The sequence below is a fragment of the Pagrus major genome, chromosome 7, assembly GCF_040436345.1.
Source record: "Pagrus major chromosome 7, Pma_NU_1.0".
Classification (NCBI taxonomy): domain Eukaryota; kingdom Metazoa; phylum Chordata; class Actinopteri; order Spariformes; family Sparidae; genus Pagrus; species Pagrus major.
Window position 1 is genome coordinate 15,057,917 of NC_133221.1, and position 18,059 is coordinate 15,075,975.

Below are 18,059 nucleotides of genomic sequence, written 5' to 3' on the forward strand. Positions count from 1 at the left end.
ATCACAACTGATTTTGTACATTTGAAACAGTTTCATGTTTAACACATACGAGATCTCAGTCTCAATGGGGTCTTTTACTTAATAGATAGTTCAAATGATTATTATGTGCAGCCCTAGTACAGAGCAGTATACTCTTTGTATTTCCTTTTCTTCAGTGTTTCTGTCTGTGCATGCATGTGTGTTTACATGGGCCTACATGTCCAGTACGGAGATGGCAAGAAGCGTAGGAAGCCAAACTACAGCAGCGTGGATCTGTCCGAGGTGGAATGGGAAGATAAGGATGACACGGTGAGGCACTTGTTGTAAATTTACACTAAGCATCATCACAGTACCCCTCGCAATAGAAATGTCATGTCTAAGTTCGCTATGTGTTTTGTGCTGTTAGCTGAGAAACGCCATGGTCAACAGGAAGACAGGGACCTTCTCCATGGAGGTGAAGAAGAGTGTTGACAAAGGGGTGAGCAATCCAAAATTCGGAATATGCACGAATACACACAAACAAGCACTTTTCCGATGGTCCCCAAGGATGTGCCAGGGAAAATACTCAGCAGGGAGAATCTACTCTGCCAAGGGGTTGTTACACTTGGCACAGTGATGTACAGGATTGACTTGGGGATTTTATTTTCAGATTTTGTTTGCTCTGCATGCACGAGTGTGTGTCTGTCTGTGTGTGTGAGCCCCTTATCTCCACCGAGCACATGTTGCTGAATACGGGAGAGACAGCAGCCCAATGATTCTCTTTTACTACTTGCCTATCTGAGAGAGAGAGAGAGAGAGAGAGAGAGAGAGAGAGAGAGAGAGAGAGAGAGAGAGAGAGGAGGGAGGGAGGAGAGAGAGAGAGAGAGAGCGAGAGAGAGAGAGAGAGAGAGAGAGAGAGAGGCATTCAGGTGTGTGCGTGTGTGTGTGTGTGCGTACTTTGCATTTTCAAAGCTTAGTGAAGAGCATTATATATTAGCCCGAATATTAGGCTTTCAATATGTAAATACAAATCTGCACCAATATACACATTCATATGTTCACACACATGCATATTCACAAACCTTCAAATCAAAATACTCAGAATGCCCAAAAAAAAACAAAAAACAGAAAAACTTCTGTCTGCAGAGTAACAGGTCATGTGGCCGACTGCCAACCGCAGCATGTACTCTCTGCACCACTAGATGGAGCCAGACTGCAGGGAATCACATCAGATAGCGACCATCGCTCTGCCTGCTGTTTACTGTAGCATATAATGGAATGTATTAATCTCTTTTATTTCAGAAACGTGTGCTGGTGTTGCATAATGATTACTACTACACAGACATCAAGGGGACTCCTTTCAGGTAAGAAAACTCGAGACGTTTCTGTGGGCAGTGAACTAAATTAAGATCAACTGAAGCGTCAGTTTTCCCAGTTTTCTTTGCACAACAAAGAATGGCGAGTTGTCATTTAAGGAAATATTCCTTTCTTATATTTAGTCTCGGGGTAGCTCTTTCCAGAGGCCACGGAAAGTTTTTCTTCAGAGGGAATGTCACAGTGGAGGAAGGTAGGACATCCGCCCTTATTCGTTCTCTTCTTTGCTCACTTTCAGTCTTTCATTGTCTTGGTGTGTCTGTTTCTCACTCAGCTGACACGTCTCACCCAGCTACAGTGGTGGTTGTCTGCAGATACTTCACTGAAGAAAAATGTAGACATATCACACTGTAGATATAATGCCAAATAATATACAGTATATATTATATTATACCATTACAATGCAAAGGTCCTGGTATAAGAAGCATAATGTACTTGTTTGTTTATAGTACATTTAGTAAATTAAATTTTTTATAGGTTAGATTTATACTTTGCCATATTTTTGTTTTAGGATAAGGAGCTCTATAATTTATTGCCAATGATTGCAGTCATTAATCACCTTGTTTATTAATAATTGCGCAAGCCTGGCAAGTCTTTGACATGCTAATAGTGTTGAATTATTTAATCCACTGTCATGTTTAATTTTTCTTTCGATTAATAAAGTTTTTCCAGTGAATGTTTGAAATGAAGAACATGAAATGCAGAATTCTTTTGAAGCAGGTGTCAAATATACGTTCAAATATACAGTGTCTATAGCTTCATTGTGCATCTTCATGAAATAGATGGAGCCACGCTAACATCACTAAAATATTACTAGTAAAAATACGCAGAATGGCCCCTTTCAGATCTTTATTTTTTTATAGGATTGTTATTACCAGTGGTGGAAAGAGCACTGAAAATCTATACTCAAGTAGGAGTACAGTTACACTATTGAAATATTACTCGATTACAGGTAAAACTACTTGTATTAAGATAATACTTAAGTAAAAGTAAAAAGTATGCTTCTCAAAATGCTACTCAGCATATTAGTTTTTTAATCATTGATGTTTAATGCAGTATCATTTCCAGGCATTCAGTCAAAGAGGTTTCTGTTTCTCCAAATCTTCAGTCTGAGTGACTCCCAACTCCTGTTCTGTTCTGCTCAGTGGTCGTGGGCACCTCTCCAAACCTGGGCCTGCTGCAGAGTTTTGTGTTTTTTTTGTCGGCATGTTAGGGTTTTCATTCGCCCGTTTGTGATCACATAGCATTATTGGCTTCAAGAATGCAGAATAAAGCTTTATATATTAATTGAGATTGTACTCATGTAATGCACACTTCAGTATGAGTAAAATTACAGACATGAAAAAATACTCGTAGAAGTACAAGAACCCCCCCCCCCCCAAAAAAAAAAAAAAAAGTTATTTGAGTAGCTGTAATTAGTTACATCCTACCCTGGTTATTACAGATAAATTAAAATGTAAGCAGTATTTCAATGTTGTAGCTAGCTTAGTAAGGTAAGGTGAAGGTAATTTTATCTACTTTATATACTGCTGATCAACAATCATACAACCTATTTTATAAGCTGATCATGTATCCATCTGAAATCTTCAAACTAACTTGTCAAAGTAGTTTTAAAATACGTTAATTTGTATGGTGTAGATCAGTAAAGAGTATAATATATAAGTACAAAGTAGAAGAAAATGGAAACAAAAAAAGTAGTGAACAAGTACCACAAAACTCTTTTTCCAATCCTAGTCTTTCCTTTCTCCCATTTTTTTTCTCTCTCTCTCTCTCTCTCTCTCTCTCTCCCTCTCTCTCTCTCTCTCTCTCTCACACACACACACACACACACACACACACACTACTCATTAGTAATGCAGTGATAATGAACTTGAAAGCCACAATTGGACAGGAAGTTAAATATTTCTTTACCGGCTCCTTAGGTGTGTTGTCCATGTCTTGACAGTGCGTATGTCTGCCTCTGTCTATGTGTGCCTCTGTGTGTCTATTTTCACGTCCAGCCTCATGCATGTTAATATTCATGTGGTGGTGGTGGTGGTGGAGGCGGTGTGTGTGTGTGTGTCTGTGTCTGTGTTTCTCTAAACATGTCCATCATGCGGAGCCCTCTGAGCATGACTTGGCTCTTCCTGATCTAATCAGACCTGTCACATCCATTCAAAAAACACATTTTTCACCCCTGGTGTGTGTGTTTAGGAGTGTGTGCATTTGAGGTGTAGATGCCTACCCCTATTATTATGAGTTCATATTGAGTGCTTTTGCTGATTTAGTTTGAGATATACGCTTTTTATTTTGTTACAGGGCTTCATGACTTGGAGCATCATGACGTAGCGCTGGCAGACGAATGGTAAGATCGACATTGCTGTATGTTTCTGTTCTGACAATATCATCATTCCTTATTTACGTGACATTGTGATTGGACTATATCCACCATAACTCCCTGATTATAAAAATCAAAGAAATCTAGAATCTGACTACAATACAACAGTTATACAACAGTTTTGGAATCTGCATGACTTTGACTTGATGCTTTGTGTCACTTGATGACTTGTGGTCACCACGATTGGGAACCAACATCTAAACAAATTACAGTAAACGCTTTTCAAACTAATGCCTCTAAATGGGAAAAACGTCTTTGTTTTACTTCACATTTTATTCATCATAGATGCCTTATAATGCAAAAGTAACTGAAAGAAAGTGGATTGTATGGAAGAGCTTTAGTTGAGGTTAGAATCAAAGGCAGATAATCACCTAGTGCGGCTTGGACCACATTTATTTGTCCGAACCCGACCAAGTCTAAAAGAGTAGTAACCGCATCCGACCCTAACTCGACAGGCAGTTTTTTTTACATCCGAACCTAACCTGAACCCAGTGCAGATAATGTAGGCCGAAGCATTGAGTTTGTGTTACCCTGTCTGTCACGTAGAGTCCCACATGAATATTTCCCGCGTGGAAAGTAACATAACATTGCCTCTGTGTTGCTTTCAAAATGACATGTAAATAGCAAACCCCAACCCCAGTTATCATTTAATATCACCTATCACTTATTTTTTACACTATATTTATTTCTTCTTACACTACATTTTCAGCAAAAGAACCTGAAAGCACCATGTCAATTTAATGACGACGGGTCCTGACAGGTTCAGGTCCGGTATCCATGCTCTATTATCATCTAAAAACTGAGTGACTGTGTTAAATGTTCTTATAAGTTGTAACCAATGTCCATATCACCCTTCCTTGTTATATTGCAGGACATACTGCAACACAGATGAGCACCCAGAGCACCGCTACCTGTCCCAGATAAAGGCAATCAAACTCTACCTCAGTGGACACGAAGGTGACCTGCAGTGTAAGTAACAAACTCTTTTACAAACCCAACATTCCTCTCTCTGCTCATAGAATTAAATAAAGATCATGGTCAGGGGCCAGTGCATGTTTTGTGGCTGATTTGTGTTAAAAATATATATATATTTACCTTGTTAGGTGACAAGGAGCTGATTCAGGAGGTTCTCTTTGACGCAGTGGTGACTGCCCCTTTGGAGGCCTACTGGACGAGCCTCGTGCTCAATAAGTCTGAGTGAGTCACTTACTCTTCTTTTTCCATGCTCTGATTAAAAGTTGTTTCTTTATATATATATAGTCGCAACACAAACTGAATTGCTTTCACAGAAAACCAAAAATCTAAGGCTCTTGTTAAAGCTTTGGTTCTGTTTTAAAGGGGATTTTTTTATTATTTTTAACCCTGCCCTATATTTAAATATTTTTGTGCTTCAATCATTTATACTTACCAAAAGTTTTGGAAATCGGTCCAGTAGATCGCCTCAGCTGGAAGCCAGGACACGCCTGCAATGGCTGCAATCGATTTCTTTGGGGCAACTCCCCCTGTCAAAGTTACATCTACCAAAAGTGATTGTTTTTGCCACTTACAGGCTGAGGTTGTTATTCTGAGTGTGTGACTGACAACATTACAGAAGCGATTTCTGCGAATATAGATAACCATGACTTTGGAAATAAATTCTTGCTGGCAATTCCTCTAGGTAAACTCCAAACTCCTCTCTCCAACTCTGACTCAAGCTTCCACCGTCTTCTCCCTCCAGCAGCAGATATTTCAGAGCAAGACTTCTCCTTAAGTGAGTCTTGTGCTTCAGCTTACAAAAAGAATCTTACTTCTATTTTATTGTCAGACACTGATAGTAACAACCTCAGCCTGTCAGTGACAAAAACAAGCACTTTCAGTGGACGTACTGTAACTTTGACAGTCAGAGTTGCCCCAAAGGATTGCATTGCAGCCGTTGCAGGTATGTCGCGGCTGCCAGCTGAGGCGATCTACTCGAGCGATTCCAAAACCTTTGGTAAGTATGAATCATTTACACACCAACACATGTATGTATAGGGCCCAGGTTTAAAAATACCATAATTCCCCTTTAATGGTGAACTTATGGCTGTGCAAAAATGCAGGTAACTGTCTGTATTTGTCGTACTACACAGGAACTCTGACAGAGGGGTGGAGATAGCCTACCTGGGCACACGAACAGGCCTGTCCAGAATTAATCTGTTTGTGATGCCTGACGAGCTTACAAACCAGTAAGTATGCTGAGTGTATGTATTCAATGTATGTATACACAGATATAAGCTCAGAAGTGTGTGTGTTTATTGTCTTTTCCCTTGTGATTCAAATGAGTAGCTATTATGTTTTATGTTTGCATCCTCTGTATCATCATCACGTCTGTGTCCTGTCTGCTTCAAGAGACTTCCTGACAGCTGAAGACAAAGAGGGAGTGTTCAACGCCGACCACTTTCCTCTGTGGTACAAGAGAGCAGCAGAGCAAGTTCCTGGTACCTTTGTCTACTCTCTACCTTTCAACACAGGTTAGTTGTGAATCTCAGTTTTCAAAAGATAATTAATCAATTCTCCCCAGAAAGTCACATTCATTTTTAGGGATAAGTCTGTTATTGCTTACATTAGCTATTATTAGTGTAATATAATGAAAGGAACCAATTATTGTCTGGAAGTTTACCAAGAATGAAGTGGGCAAGAGTTCCAATAAGGTAATTCACATTTTGTTAAATCCACAAATAAAACTGGATACCCACTCGTGTTAGATAGAGCCCTTTTCAAATTTCATCCACCCCCTCTTTTCCTCTTTCACCCATATTTGGTCGTTTTCTCTCGCCATGCATCTCTACCTCCCCTTCCTCTCTTATTAATTCTGGGCTGTGTTCTTGTGGACAGGACTGATTGCTGTGGGTTGAAATAAGATATGTTAGGAAGAGGTTCAGCCCTTTCCATAGTGACTTGGCCAGAACACACACACACACACACACACACACACACACACACACACACACACACACACACAAACAGACAGAAACATACACACACACATACACACAGGCACCTCAATCCTGTGCAGTTTAACAATGTCTCTAAAAAATGGTTTCCCCTCCAAAGGGAGGATGTGTTCTCATCTGTCCTTAGCCTCAGGCTTTCCATTAGTGCCAGCTAATACAAGTGATCTGAAAGCCTCTTATTTACTCACTGGACTTGCCTTGGATGCACTCTTCCTCTCAGGACTGTTGCAGTAAGCTAGCCATCTAATAGTACTCTGTGGTATTTATGTTCGGTGTTTCTCTCTCCAATCACCCTGTGGTCAGTTAGAACTAATATGAGGAATTGTGATATGACTCTAATGTGAACTCTAATATGTGTGTGCCTGTGTGTGCTGTGTTTGTGTGTGCTTTTATATGTGTGGCTTAGGATCAGAAAACAAGAGCGTTGTATTGGCCAGCACTGCCATTCAGCTTCTGGATGAGAGGAAATCACCCATAGCTGCGGGTAAGTGGGGGCTCAAGTAGCTCTCTCTTTCTCACACACTTCTACATCGACAGCGGCTGTGATACTGTCTTTCTTACACTGCTGCAAGACTTTGTTTTTCTGGTCGACACTTGTCTACCCCTACTTATTTCCCTCTTTTTGAGATGAAACACTCGCTGCCCACATATACTGACTGTATAGGCGAGAGAGCAACACAGCACAGCGCTCACATCCATGAGTATTTATGCCTCAATGTATTAATAGAACTCAGTTTCATAAACGCCTTTTTGTTCGTTTGCCTCTGTGTTTATTTAAGGCATATTGTGGTCTAGAGGATTTCATTGTGGCCGGCCTCGTCTCACGTCCTGGTGACTCAGAAGCCCCACAGTGTCACGCCCTTACAATGCATTTTGGTGCAATCAGCAAGTTGATGGGATAAAGAACAGCCCATGTTCTGTTAGCCATCAACGTGGTTACAGAGGAAAGGAACTGCAGATTAAGCGGAAGAAATGGGTAAAAAGGGGGAGGATGCAGATATAGACATATGGTTTCACAGTACCTAGGGTTTTATCTTCAGGGGAGTGATATGTAATCTTTCATCACCACTAGCAGGACTCCAGGGTGCGACTATTCTGGTCGCATTGCATATGTGCTGACATAAAAGTACGACTAAACATTTTCATTGGTTGTACCAGTGCGCCAAGTATTCAGTAGCTCAGATTTAAATATGTGTAAACATATATTTTTAACAAACACCATTAGGTTGTGTAAACAGTTGCCTTTAGCCTGTGAACCTTTTTTGTAAATGATTTTGTCCACATATGGCAGGATTTTATATACATCTTGCACATGTGCAGTCCATGTCTATATCTGTGCATGTGTGTGACCATACCCTGTACTGCTCCTTAATTCCTTGCACATAAACGAGACAAATTGGTAGACACCACAACCTTCAAGCATAGTTCTCTTAATTTTTAAGTAGGCCATTGATTATTTCCTGTCATGAAAATCCCAGACCACACATCATCACAACGGTAACCATTCCACCTGTCTCAGGTCCGAAGATGTGTAATCCTTAACAAACAGTTGAGGTTCATTCTTTTTGCATGTGCTGTGAATTAAATGAAGAAAAACATTTATCTGCACCTGAATTCCTGTTTACACTTATTTACATAATGTGTTAAAAATTAAGTTCTATCGGGTGCACCTAAATGAAAAAGTTAGGGGCACCAGTGCTACCACTGTAAAAGGTTGGACTGAAGTCCTGCCTAGGGCTGCACAATTAATTGTAATATAATCAAAATCACTGAATGGTCAAGTGCAATATCCAATTTGCAAAAAGCTGCAATTTTTCGTTAAAGGTAAATTGTGTGACAACTCAGCATTTTAATGAACTACTGTGGCGCTGCTTTGATGGCCTGGCCTATAGATCTTGTTCTCCCGATGTAAGGAAACATGTTTGGTGCAGACCCAAACAAATGTCACCTCATCATTATTAAAATAAGCACAATATGATTTTTTTGTCCCCCTCTTCCTAAAGGCACTAGATGACTTCTTGGAGTCAACATTTTGTGAATCATGCATTAATGTAATTAGGCAATTTTCTTCAATTGATTGTCAGGTGCTTTAACAATCAATTATCAGTTAATTATTAATGATGTATTAAATACAGTATTTTTGTTGCCTTTCCATTAGAAAACTGATTGAACCACTGAATCACTCTATGTTCAATCCAAAATCAGAGTTAAAAAAACAAACAAACAAACAAAAAAAAAATATATATATATATATATATATATATATATATATAATAAACACCAAATTACTTAAATGATGACCTCTATAACACAAAATAGTGACTTCATTTTTAACTGCTCCCATCAACAACTGGCCCAACAAAATCTAACCCATACTAAGGCTACTAAATGACTAAAATGTAATGATATCTGTTTGTTTATAAAGCCTTTTTTGATTTTTTTAAATTCCAAACTACTCATATTTTAGTTAAATATACTTCTCATACTGGTCTTTTGTATGTTATTTTGATATATTTCATTGGCCAGTATTCATAATTTGTAACGGGTACTTTTTGATGTATTTGTGCCCATCTCAGATTGTCAGTAAATACATTTTTAATCGCTTGAATTCTTAATGCCGATTAATCAGTCAGTAATCATTAACATCCCTAAATGCAATGATGACGATGATGAGTTAGGAAATAGACTTATACTTTTGTTTGCAAGGAGTTAACATAAAGAAAATTGGAAGCACCTTGTTTGCAAAAATGAGATTCCTTAATTCCTTATTATAGATTCAGACACTGAGCAAAATGTGAACATACAAAGTTGCTAAAACATGCAGAGAGGTGTTTCTGGCCCAGTGCTATTCCTCAGGCAGCTCTGCTTACAGTAAGGTGCCTCCAACTGTCTTTATGTTTATTCTCAGCAGGTCTTTTGGAAGTCCTGTTTTACATTAGTAGCTTTAGTGATCACATTGTACAGATGTCTATTCCTATCCAAATACAGTCAACGGTATGTGGAGTATTGTAATCCTTTCCACTGTCCATCATATGTGACAGGGACTAATGTGGAGCCCAGCTTTTGCCTCATATTGAAAACTTTGATGATTATCTACGTAAGGACTCCTGTCAACAAATGAGGACCACTATTGCCAGTAGAGGAATCACAGAAAAAGATCTGGACAGAGGAGAGAGGGGGAAAAAAAAACAAAGAGAGGAGAAAGAGGAAAATCTTTTGGAAATGCAGTGGTAAAATAAGAGAAGAAATAAAAGGGCAGAGAAAGAGAAAATTATTTCACGGTGCCTGAATGCGTTGACATGAAAGCAGTGCATTGTGGGTACTCTTGGCCCGGGGGAAACCACTGGAGCAGAAGGACAGAAATGGGAGAGTCTGTGCAGTGCCACAGCACACATGCACACAGAGTATGCATCAGTTTTGTAGCAGAGCGGTACACAAGCAGCCCACAGTTTGCACCAGCCCACAGAATTACTTGACCCTGATGACTTGATCTCTATTGTTTTAAGATGGTATCATTCTCTCAAATCCTGTTAAGCAGCAATCCAAATGACTAATCAGTAACAAGGTCTCATGAATACCCTATTGTTTCATCGGATGCTGATATGCAGTGATGACGATCTTTCTTGTCAGATCGGGGGATGTCGGTAAGGATGATTTTATATAAGAGAGTGAGATGGGAGGAGAGATGTAGGCTAGAATGCAAATTTAGCGTGGGCCGGTTAGGGCCAGTTTTCACTGCCCTGCGCTCCACTGAGCTGTAGACTTGTGAATACGCTAATACACTAACTTAACAGGACAGGCTGATGACATCACACACCACGGGCCCTGCAGACATCGCTTGAGTCACAATGTTACGGTGTTCGTACATACACACGTGTGTGTGCCAGCATGGCTCTGTGTGTGTGTGCCAGTGGTTGTGGTCACATCCTGAGCCACGTGCAGCGAGTCTGCTGCTGTAATATAAAGAGCCATAAAACTCAGGTCAAGCGTTAAAGGCATCTGTGTACATTCATGTGCCTCCACACTAGACTGAGTGAGCAAGTAATCACTGCTGAGCACAAATTATCAATATTTGCATAATAATGATGGATGTTTGTGTTAGACACAGCAAGCTACATTTTAAATATAATCTAAAAACATTGCCTGATTATCCTCTCGATGACATTTTAAGTATATTAGAATTAAAAGAGAAAGAAATCTGATTCACCAATGACCTGATCTTGTGTTGTATAATACTTCAGCATTCCAGTGATAGTACCAATGAACTCCATGAGGTAAGAAAAAAGAGGTTGTGCAATATCCTCAAGGGAAAAATAATGTTATAGATACAAACATATATATCTCTCACAAGTAGATAAAGATCAAAATAATATCAAGTAATATTTTCATAGAAATATGTGTTTCTATCACCACTTTCTCCTGTCATGTTATCTGACATAATGACGCAATGGAAACTTCCTGTGGCACTTTGGACAGAAAGCTGCAGGGCTGCAGAATTAATGGAAATATAATCAAAATGCCAATGTAGCCAAGTGCATTATCCAAATTGCAGAAGCTGACTTTTTTGAATATGGTCAATAGTGTGACAAAACAGCATTACAGTGTTAAATACTGTAGTTCTGCAGAGATGCCCTGGTCTGTCTGATATTGCCGTGCTGGTGTTGTTCCTAGAACATCATAATTAAAAGACATGTTCTAAATGTGACAATATTTTTATGTAGACAAATTATTTGAAAAATTGTGAATTGACAATTTAAAAAAAATTGTTGGTTCCAAAATGATTGTTTTGTTTATATCTGTGTAAGAATTCTGACAGTTGGCTTTGCTAAGGTTTGGCTATCGATACCATCATGTGGTATCTGTGTTTTGTCAGCATCCAGAGTCTTGGTAAACAAGTTGCCCTGTAAAAAAAAAAAACAGTTAGCAAAAAACATTGCTAGTGTTAGCAATGTTAACGTTCACTAGCTAGCATCAGCAATGTTAGGTAGTACAACAAACTGGCAACCACTTGAGGGGGCAGAGGATTTGAACAACAGCCATGTTTTGATGTGAATGCAATGCAAGGGGGGAGATGAGATGCCACATTTATTGTCTGAGTGTTATCAATAACACCTTTAATGTTGTTCCAGAGTCATCACTGCAACTCACCAATCATGTTGTGATCTCATAGCTTTGTGGTTCTGGTTGGTGTTATTCCTCGATCATGATTAATGTTGCCCACTCATGGGACTAGGATTTGTAGCTCGTTTAGGATATATTGTTATACTGTTCATTTAATATTTTTAACACAAGTTCACTTGTATTTTGGTGGTTTTCTGTCGCAGTTTGGCTAAGTTTAGGCAACTATAATACTTGTTTAGGTTTGGTAAAAGAGGTTTTGGACTAAAACAGACCCTTTCAACCACGTGTCAGAAAGGCTGTCCTCATATGTCAGATTTTTCCAGTCTTTTTCCCAGAGTCACAAATCTATGACATCATAAAAACATTATGATTGGTCAATTGCGTTGATGGTCCTGAAGCAACATTAATTATAATGTTCCAGCAACAACACCAGCATGACGACACAAATCTTGTTCTCCAGCTCAAAAAAACATGTTTGTTTCGCAAAGCCCAACAAATGTCACATCATCGTCATTTTAATAGTTTTGTAAGTGAAAATAAAAATTGCAGTGCTGAAATAATCATTCCCACAAATCGTGAATCATATCCCAATCGTAACATCTGCCAAAATATTCTCTGTTTTTTTTCTCCATGTAATGCTGTGCTTCTGTGTCAGCAGTACATTAAATTGAGAGGGGCAAAAACACCCATGCATGTATACTTATTTCAAGATCAACACTCTAAAGCTTTAAATGAGGGGTAGTTTCCTGCTTTTTGAGAAGTTGGTATTACTATCTGAAGAAATTGCACCAAGGTGGCAAAATGCCTTGTTTACTATAAATGGTACGTTTTCTTGCACGTGGACATCAGAATCACTCTGAAGTGGACATCTCATTCTTTCAAAATACCCCTCTTTTAAAGATACTTACTCCATTTATGCCTTCTCAAATTAGTCGCCAGTATACATACAGCAAACAGGTCAATTGTTCCCCTTTATTTTATATAATACATACTAAAGGACATGACTACCATTATGTGATCAGCTTTAACTCACAAACAAGTCTTAAACTGTAGATGTAAAACTGTGTGTCTGTGGGTGTGACTGTGTGCAGCAGGTTGATACTTCAGAGTTATGAACCCGTAAAGTCAGAGAAAAACAACAAGGCTGAGTCCAGGTTTTGTTGTTGTTTTCGTTTTAGTTTGTTTCATTATTGCTTCAACGAATCTTCCCTTCAGTTGTCAGAAAAATATCCTCTAAGAAAACATATATCTTCTTCAAAACTATATCACGTTATTAGGCACAAACTCTTAAATTCTCTATAAACATGTGTGTACACACACACACACTCAAGCACAGATGAAACACTGACACAAACAATGACTCTTGTTCTCACACTCTCACATTAATGATACAAACAACTTAGAACAGAATTTAACTGACAGCAGCTGCCTACTATGAGTTTTAAAATTGACCTCAAAATCACACTCAGAAGAGCATAAGACAACCAACTCTGATATATATATATATTTTTTTAAATACCAGAGCTTTACTATAATACCTACAAATACACAATTATAAATATATAGCGATTTGTTCATATCTGTGATATGCATTTCTCAGACAAAATGGAATTGATTCCTTTTGGATTCTTTGGCCTGCCCCTCAAACCCGCATACAGTAGAAGATACTCTTCTCATCAGTGCATAGTCAAATACCTGTGGAGTTTAGCTACCCAAGTCTCAGACAGGAGGTGAACATACACACACGCTCACACATAAAGAATCTCCCTCGCTTTCTTGTTTTCTCATGCACTAACACGCACATGGCATCCAGAGAGGATTAGGTTAAAGGGTTGAGGCCCAGATTTTTATGTCCAGGGTTCATGTTATCGTCTCCTAGGCGATAGCATTCTCCAGTGGTTCCTTCTCATCTGCTGTGGCATGATCTGCCCTCTGCGCGGCTGCCAACTCCTCGTTCTTCTTTAGCTCCCGCTGATATTTGGCCATGATAGCAGCGTAGGCGCAGCCGTACACTGCTGCAGCCAGCATCATCAGACACACGATCCCACACACAACGCCAGTGATGATTACTGTGGCGATTGCGTGGCGTAAGTTGACAGGCCGATGCCGCTGCTTAGGTTCACACTCTGGAACACTCCCTCCCCCTCCTCCTCCTCCTCCCCCGCCACCAAATCCCTCCCCCATTGCCATGGGGATGTGGAGAGCGTGGCTGGAGGGATGAGCATGGTTGCCATGGGTGTGGCCTCGCAGTAACCTCTCAGATTCCAGGTGGTGTATGTTCGCAAACAGGTAATGGTAGCTTGTGGTCATGCAGGCGTGGAAGAGCTGGTAGGGGACTTTCTGCAGGTCTCTCTCCCTCATTTCTTCTGGCTGTGAGCAAATCACCTCATCCATCACTCCACCTTTGGATCAGAGGTAAATAGTTGGATCAGGGAGAGATGGTAGGAAGGAATAAGGAGGCATGCATCAGTCAGCTGCTGTTTATTACAAGCACATTATCTGCTACTAATTGGCCATTTCCTTTGTGGCAGCTTACTCCAAGGACACCATCATAATCATCATACCTGAGTCTGAACCAGCCTATTACTTAAAATATTTAATAATCTAGGGTGTAATGTCTTATTTTAATAGGCCATATTAGCAATATAGTGATATGATTAAAAGCTAAACCACAGGAGCCAAAGAATCAAGCATATTGGAGTGTTAAGATAGGACTGCCCTCTGTTTGTCCCGTAAATCTCTTTATTAATCACCTCTCTCTGTAACCATCTCAAGCTTGCTCGGTCACACGCTGCCTGCCTGATTAACCACTGGCTTTCTATTAAGCACACATCCTTGTATCTGGGTCCATTGTTCTGTTTTGCAGTAATTAGAATTTTCAGCCTTTAAGACAAAAGCAGTGTCAGGGTAACATTGGCATGTAGGCGGGCCAGCCGACTCTGAACGAGGCTAGCTTTCACTGTACAGTGGTTATTTTGTTATCTAATGCACGCTAGGGTTGGTCTAGCATAGAAAATAATGTAGCCTGCAATTTAACTCTTAATCACCCATGTTCAATCTATCTCTGGCTGTAGAGATCAGCACCATGGCTGGAGGAGCTGCTGCATAGAGTATCTAACATCACAATGTCTCACGGGAGAGTGTTAATGCTGCATGGCACTTTTTTGCTCAGCTTAAAGGTCATAACATGTTACAATGAAGACTTGGTAATAATAGTATAAAAGCTGCAACAACCTAAATTCCTTCCACGGCTACAACCAATAACATGAGACACACACACGCACGCATTCCACCAACTTTAATATCTGGACAGAGCTTTTAGCCTGGTCTTAACTCCACCATGTCAGTCTCTCCAAGGACAAAATATATAAACACTATATCCATTTGGGGTTTATTTTAATCCCTGAAAGAGACTCTTGTCTCATTGTGTGAACTGGCATACAGTCCTGACATTTCTACTCTGGTACACTAGTAGTTTTAGGATACTTAAAGGTTAGTATTACCATAATGTATTATTAACATAATTTTATGGCAGGAAAGGCATTAAGATGGACGGCTGCTGGAAACATTACAGACATTGCCCAGCTATAGCCTAAAGCTACAAGTGGTCTAACCTTTAAAGACGTAGGTCTCCAGCCAGAGTTTGAGGCCTATGAGCTGGCAGTCACACCTCCAGGGGTTGCCTCGAAGTGTGAGGCTGTCCAGGCGGGTCAGAGCCTCCAACAGGGAGCGGTCCACTCGTGTTAACCTGTTGTGCGCTAGCCCCAGGTGGCTAAGGTTCCTCAAACTGTCCCCCATGGCTCCAGGAAAGCCCCACAGGCTGGAGAAAATGACATGGCAGGGGAATAAGATACAATGAGTTTACAGTGTGTATCGAAAATGGGTGAATAACAAAAATCTGTTCCAGTTTTGTTGCTTAACCTGTTGTGTGAGAGGTCAAGGTGTGAAAGCGAGCGGATAGGTCCAAGCAACCGCTTGTCAAGCTCTCTCAGGTTGTTGTTGGCCAGGCTGAGGCGCTGTAGAGTTCTGAGACCCAGCAGAGCAGTTGGTGAAACAGACGTTATAGAGTTATTAGATAGATCAAGAATGCGTACAAGGGGTATTTCTCGAAAAGCCATTGATCCCAGGCCCCTGATGCGGTTATCTTGGAGATACAGTTCTTGGGTGTCTGGATGCAGTCGTCGGGGGATGTCATATAGGCCTCGACCCCGGCAGTCTACTACTTTGGTGTTGCTGTTGCAGACACACTCCTTTGGGCAGCCGTGCGACAAAGACAGGAGGGAGAGGAGGGCACACACCAGTACCACTGTGGAGACAGGGGGACGCAATATTGGATGAGAAATTTAAAGCTAAATATAAAAAAAATACAGCTACATTTATGTTTTTTAAAGTTATTTCTAAAGATGTGATCTCCTTCATCAATACCCGAGACTACTATTACATAACTGCATGGGCTACATTCAAACCACAGTGTTCAACTGCCATTGTGACCACCATCTCTGTAAATAAGTAAGTAAATAAATGTCACAGCAGACTTTTGGTTTGGCATAAATATTTGAAATGTACGTATAAATACAGTTGAAAATGAAGTCTTCAGAAAACTGTCCCCGAGCATTAGTGAAACAGAAAACTTTGTTTTTGCTCACATAGCACTGTTCTTTGTCTGATAAACAAGAAAGTAAACTTATTACTAATATGCCAACTCCCACCTCCCACCCTCCCTTAGACAGTGGCCCTTGGTGACTTCACCAAAGCTTCATAACCCTTCACCCACACTCCACCCACACACAAATCCATACACAGCAGATATTGGGTGTCTGATTCCCTTTGAGATGACTTCACATGTCCATTGCTTGTGGAACATTACGGCAGTATTTATAGCACTGGCTTGACTAGCTCGAGGCTCGATGAAATGAATCTCAAGCCTGGGCATGTAACTAGCTCACAAGTTACACTCCCAGAATCTGAACCAATAGATTAGCTGCGCGATGTTCATGTCTGTAAACACAACAGCTAAAATGTTCTTCTGAATGGTTCAGCAGCTAATTGGGAATGGTTTAAGTGAAATGGGAATTATCTCATTTTTTCCCACCAGAAGCTCCCACTAGAATCTTTACCTAAATGATGCCTTTGTGATGAGGCAACTATGATTCTCATATCACTGTAACTTATATCCACATCAAATTATGGAAACACTGTGCAGCCATTAACTGTAATAACCATGAAACCATTGACAAATGTTGAGTTAAAGGGGCACTATGTCGTTTTGGAGAAGAAATTCAAACTCAGAATTTAAACATTTACAATATTAATGATGTAATAATACACTCAGAAATATTTTTCCACAACTGAATAACAAGCTGCTCTCGGAGGAAAATAAGGTCCCTGGAACACTGTTAAGCTAGAAAGGTGGCAGGGTCCGCCAAATATAAACAAAGTAAAATGGTATGAAATTGTGTTGTCCTTTAAGTTCAGTTTGTTTGTCAGTTTATTCAGTCATGAAAAGAAAAAGAAAAGAAGATTTGTTTATTTAGTTTGTTTAGGCATAAAGAATGAGTCAATGATGATCTTTCTCTTCTGATTTAAATTTCATCCCCAAAACTACATAGTTCACCTTTATATTGGACAGCACAATCTAATTGTTCAAATGCTGTGGTCACACATGGAAAATGTAATGCGTTTGCGTCCATATTCTTTATATAAACACTATTGTAACATAGTCTACTAATTAGACTGACATCTACAAGCATGTAAAAATCACTTTGTCTGCCTGACTGTTGGACTGCTTGTAATGGGCTGTGATTTAAAGGTTTAGAGAAGGCGCAGGTGTTCCCAGGTCTAATCTCAGGTGTTAGTTCGGTACAGTGGCAGTGTTGCTGTTATAATATTGCTTCAACAAAACCCATCAGAACATGGCTGGGTTGAGATTTAGCGCGCTAAAGTGCAAAGCCCCGTGTTAATTGCATATTCGCTAGTGCACGGAGAGAGTGTGTGTGTATGCAAGAATGTTTTCAATCACACCTGCTTACACATGGGTGCACTTACTCATAAACAAACTCATATACATACGATGCATACATGGACACACATAAACAGCATCAGCCCAGTGGAGCGTTGTAACAGCAGCTCTGGAATGAGGTCAACACAGGAGAATGGCTCTTTGCTCTGATGTGTCCCTCCAGCCCCAAAGTACACACACAGAAGCTTGCAATGACATGCACACACAACCCACATTAAGTACCACTTCAAATCAGCTC

General features: G+C 40.0%; 2 protein-coding genes across 2 annotated transcripts in view; one reads left to right on the forward strand and one right to left on the reverse strand.

The window, feature by feature from the left end:
- cacna2d3a (calcium channel, voltage-dependent, alpha 2/delta subunit 3a) overlaps positions 1 to 18,059 on the forward strand; it is a 120,521-nt gene that overhangs the window by 81,365 nt on the left and 21,097 nt on the right. Inside the window, exons 17-26 of the mRNA XM_073470501.1 lie at positions 205 to 288; positions 386 to 457; positions 1,261 to 1,322; positions 1,458 to 1,525; positions 3,631 to 3,676; positions 4,581 to 4,678; positions 4,813 to 4,906; positions 5,818 to 5,913; positions 6,077 to 6,198; positions 7,088 to 7,165. Coding sequence (XP_073326602.1) covers positions 205 to 288; positions 386 to 457; positions 1,261 to 1,322; positions 1,458 to 1,525; positions 3,631 to 3,676; positions 4,581 to 4,678; positions 4,813 to 4,906; positions 5,818 to 5,913; positions 6,077 to 6,198; positions 7,088 to 7,165 — 820 coding nt within the window. The remainder of the gene's footprint in view (positions 1 to 204; positions 289 to 385; positions 458 to 1,260; positions 1,323 to 1,457; positions 1,526 to 3,630; positions 3,677 to 4,580; positions 4,679 to 4,812; positions 4,907 to 5,817; positions 5,914 to 6,076; positions 6,199 to 7,087; positions 7,166 to 18,059) is intronic.
- On the reverse strand, positions 13,678 to 16,287 carry lrtm1 (leucine rich repeats and transmembrane domains 1). The gene is made up of 4 exons (XM_073469577.1): positions 16,269 to 16,287; positions 15,724 to 16,108; positions 15,417 to 15,622; positions 13,678 to 14,204 (listed from the first exon to the last, which is right to left on the reverse strand). Exons 1-4 carry the CDS (start codon positions 16,285 to 16,287, stop codon positions 13,678 to 13,680), a joined length of 1,137 nt encoding a protein of 378 aa, XP_073325678.1.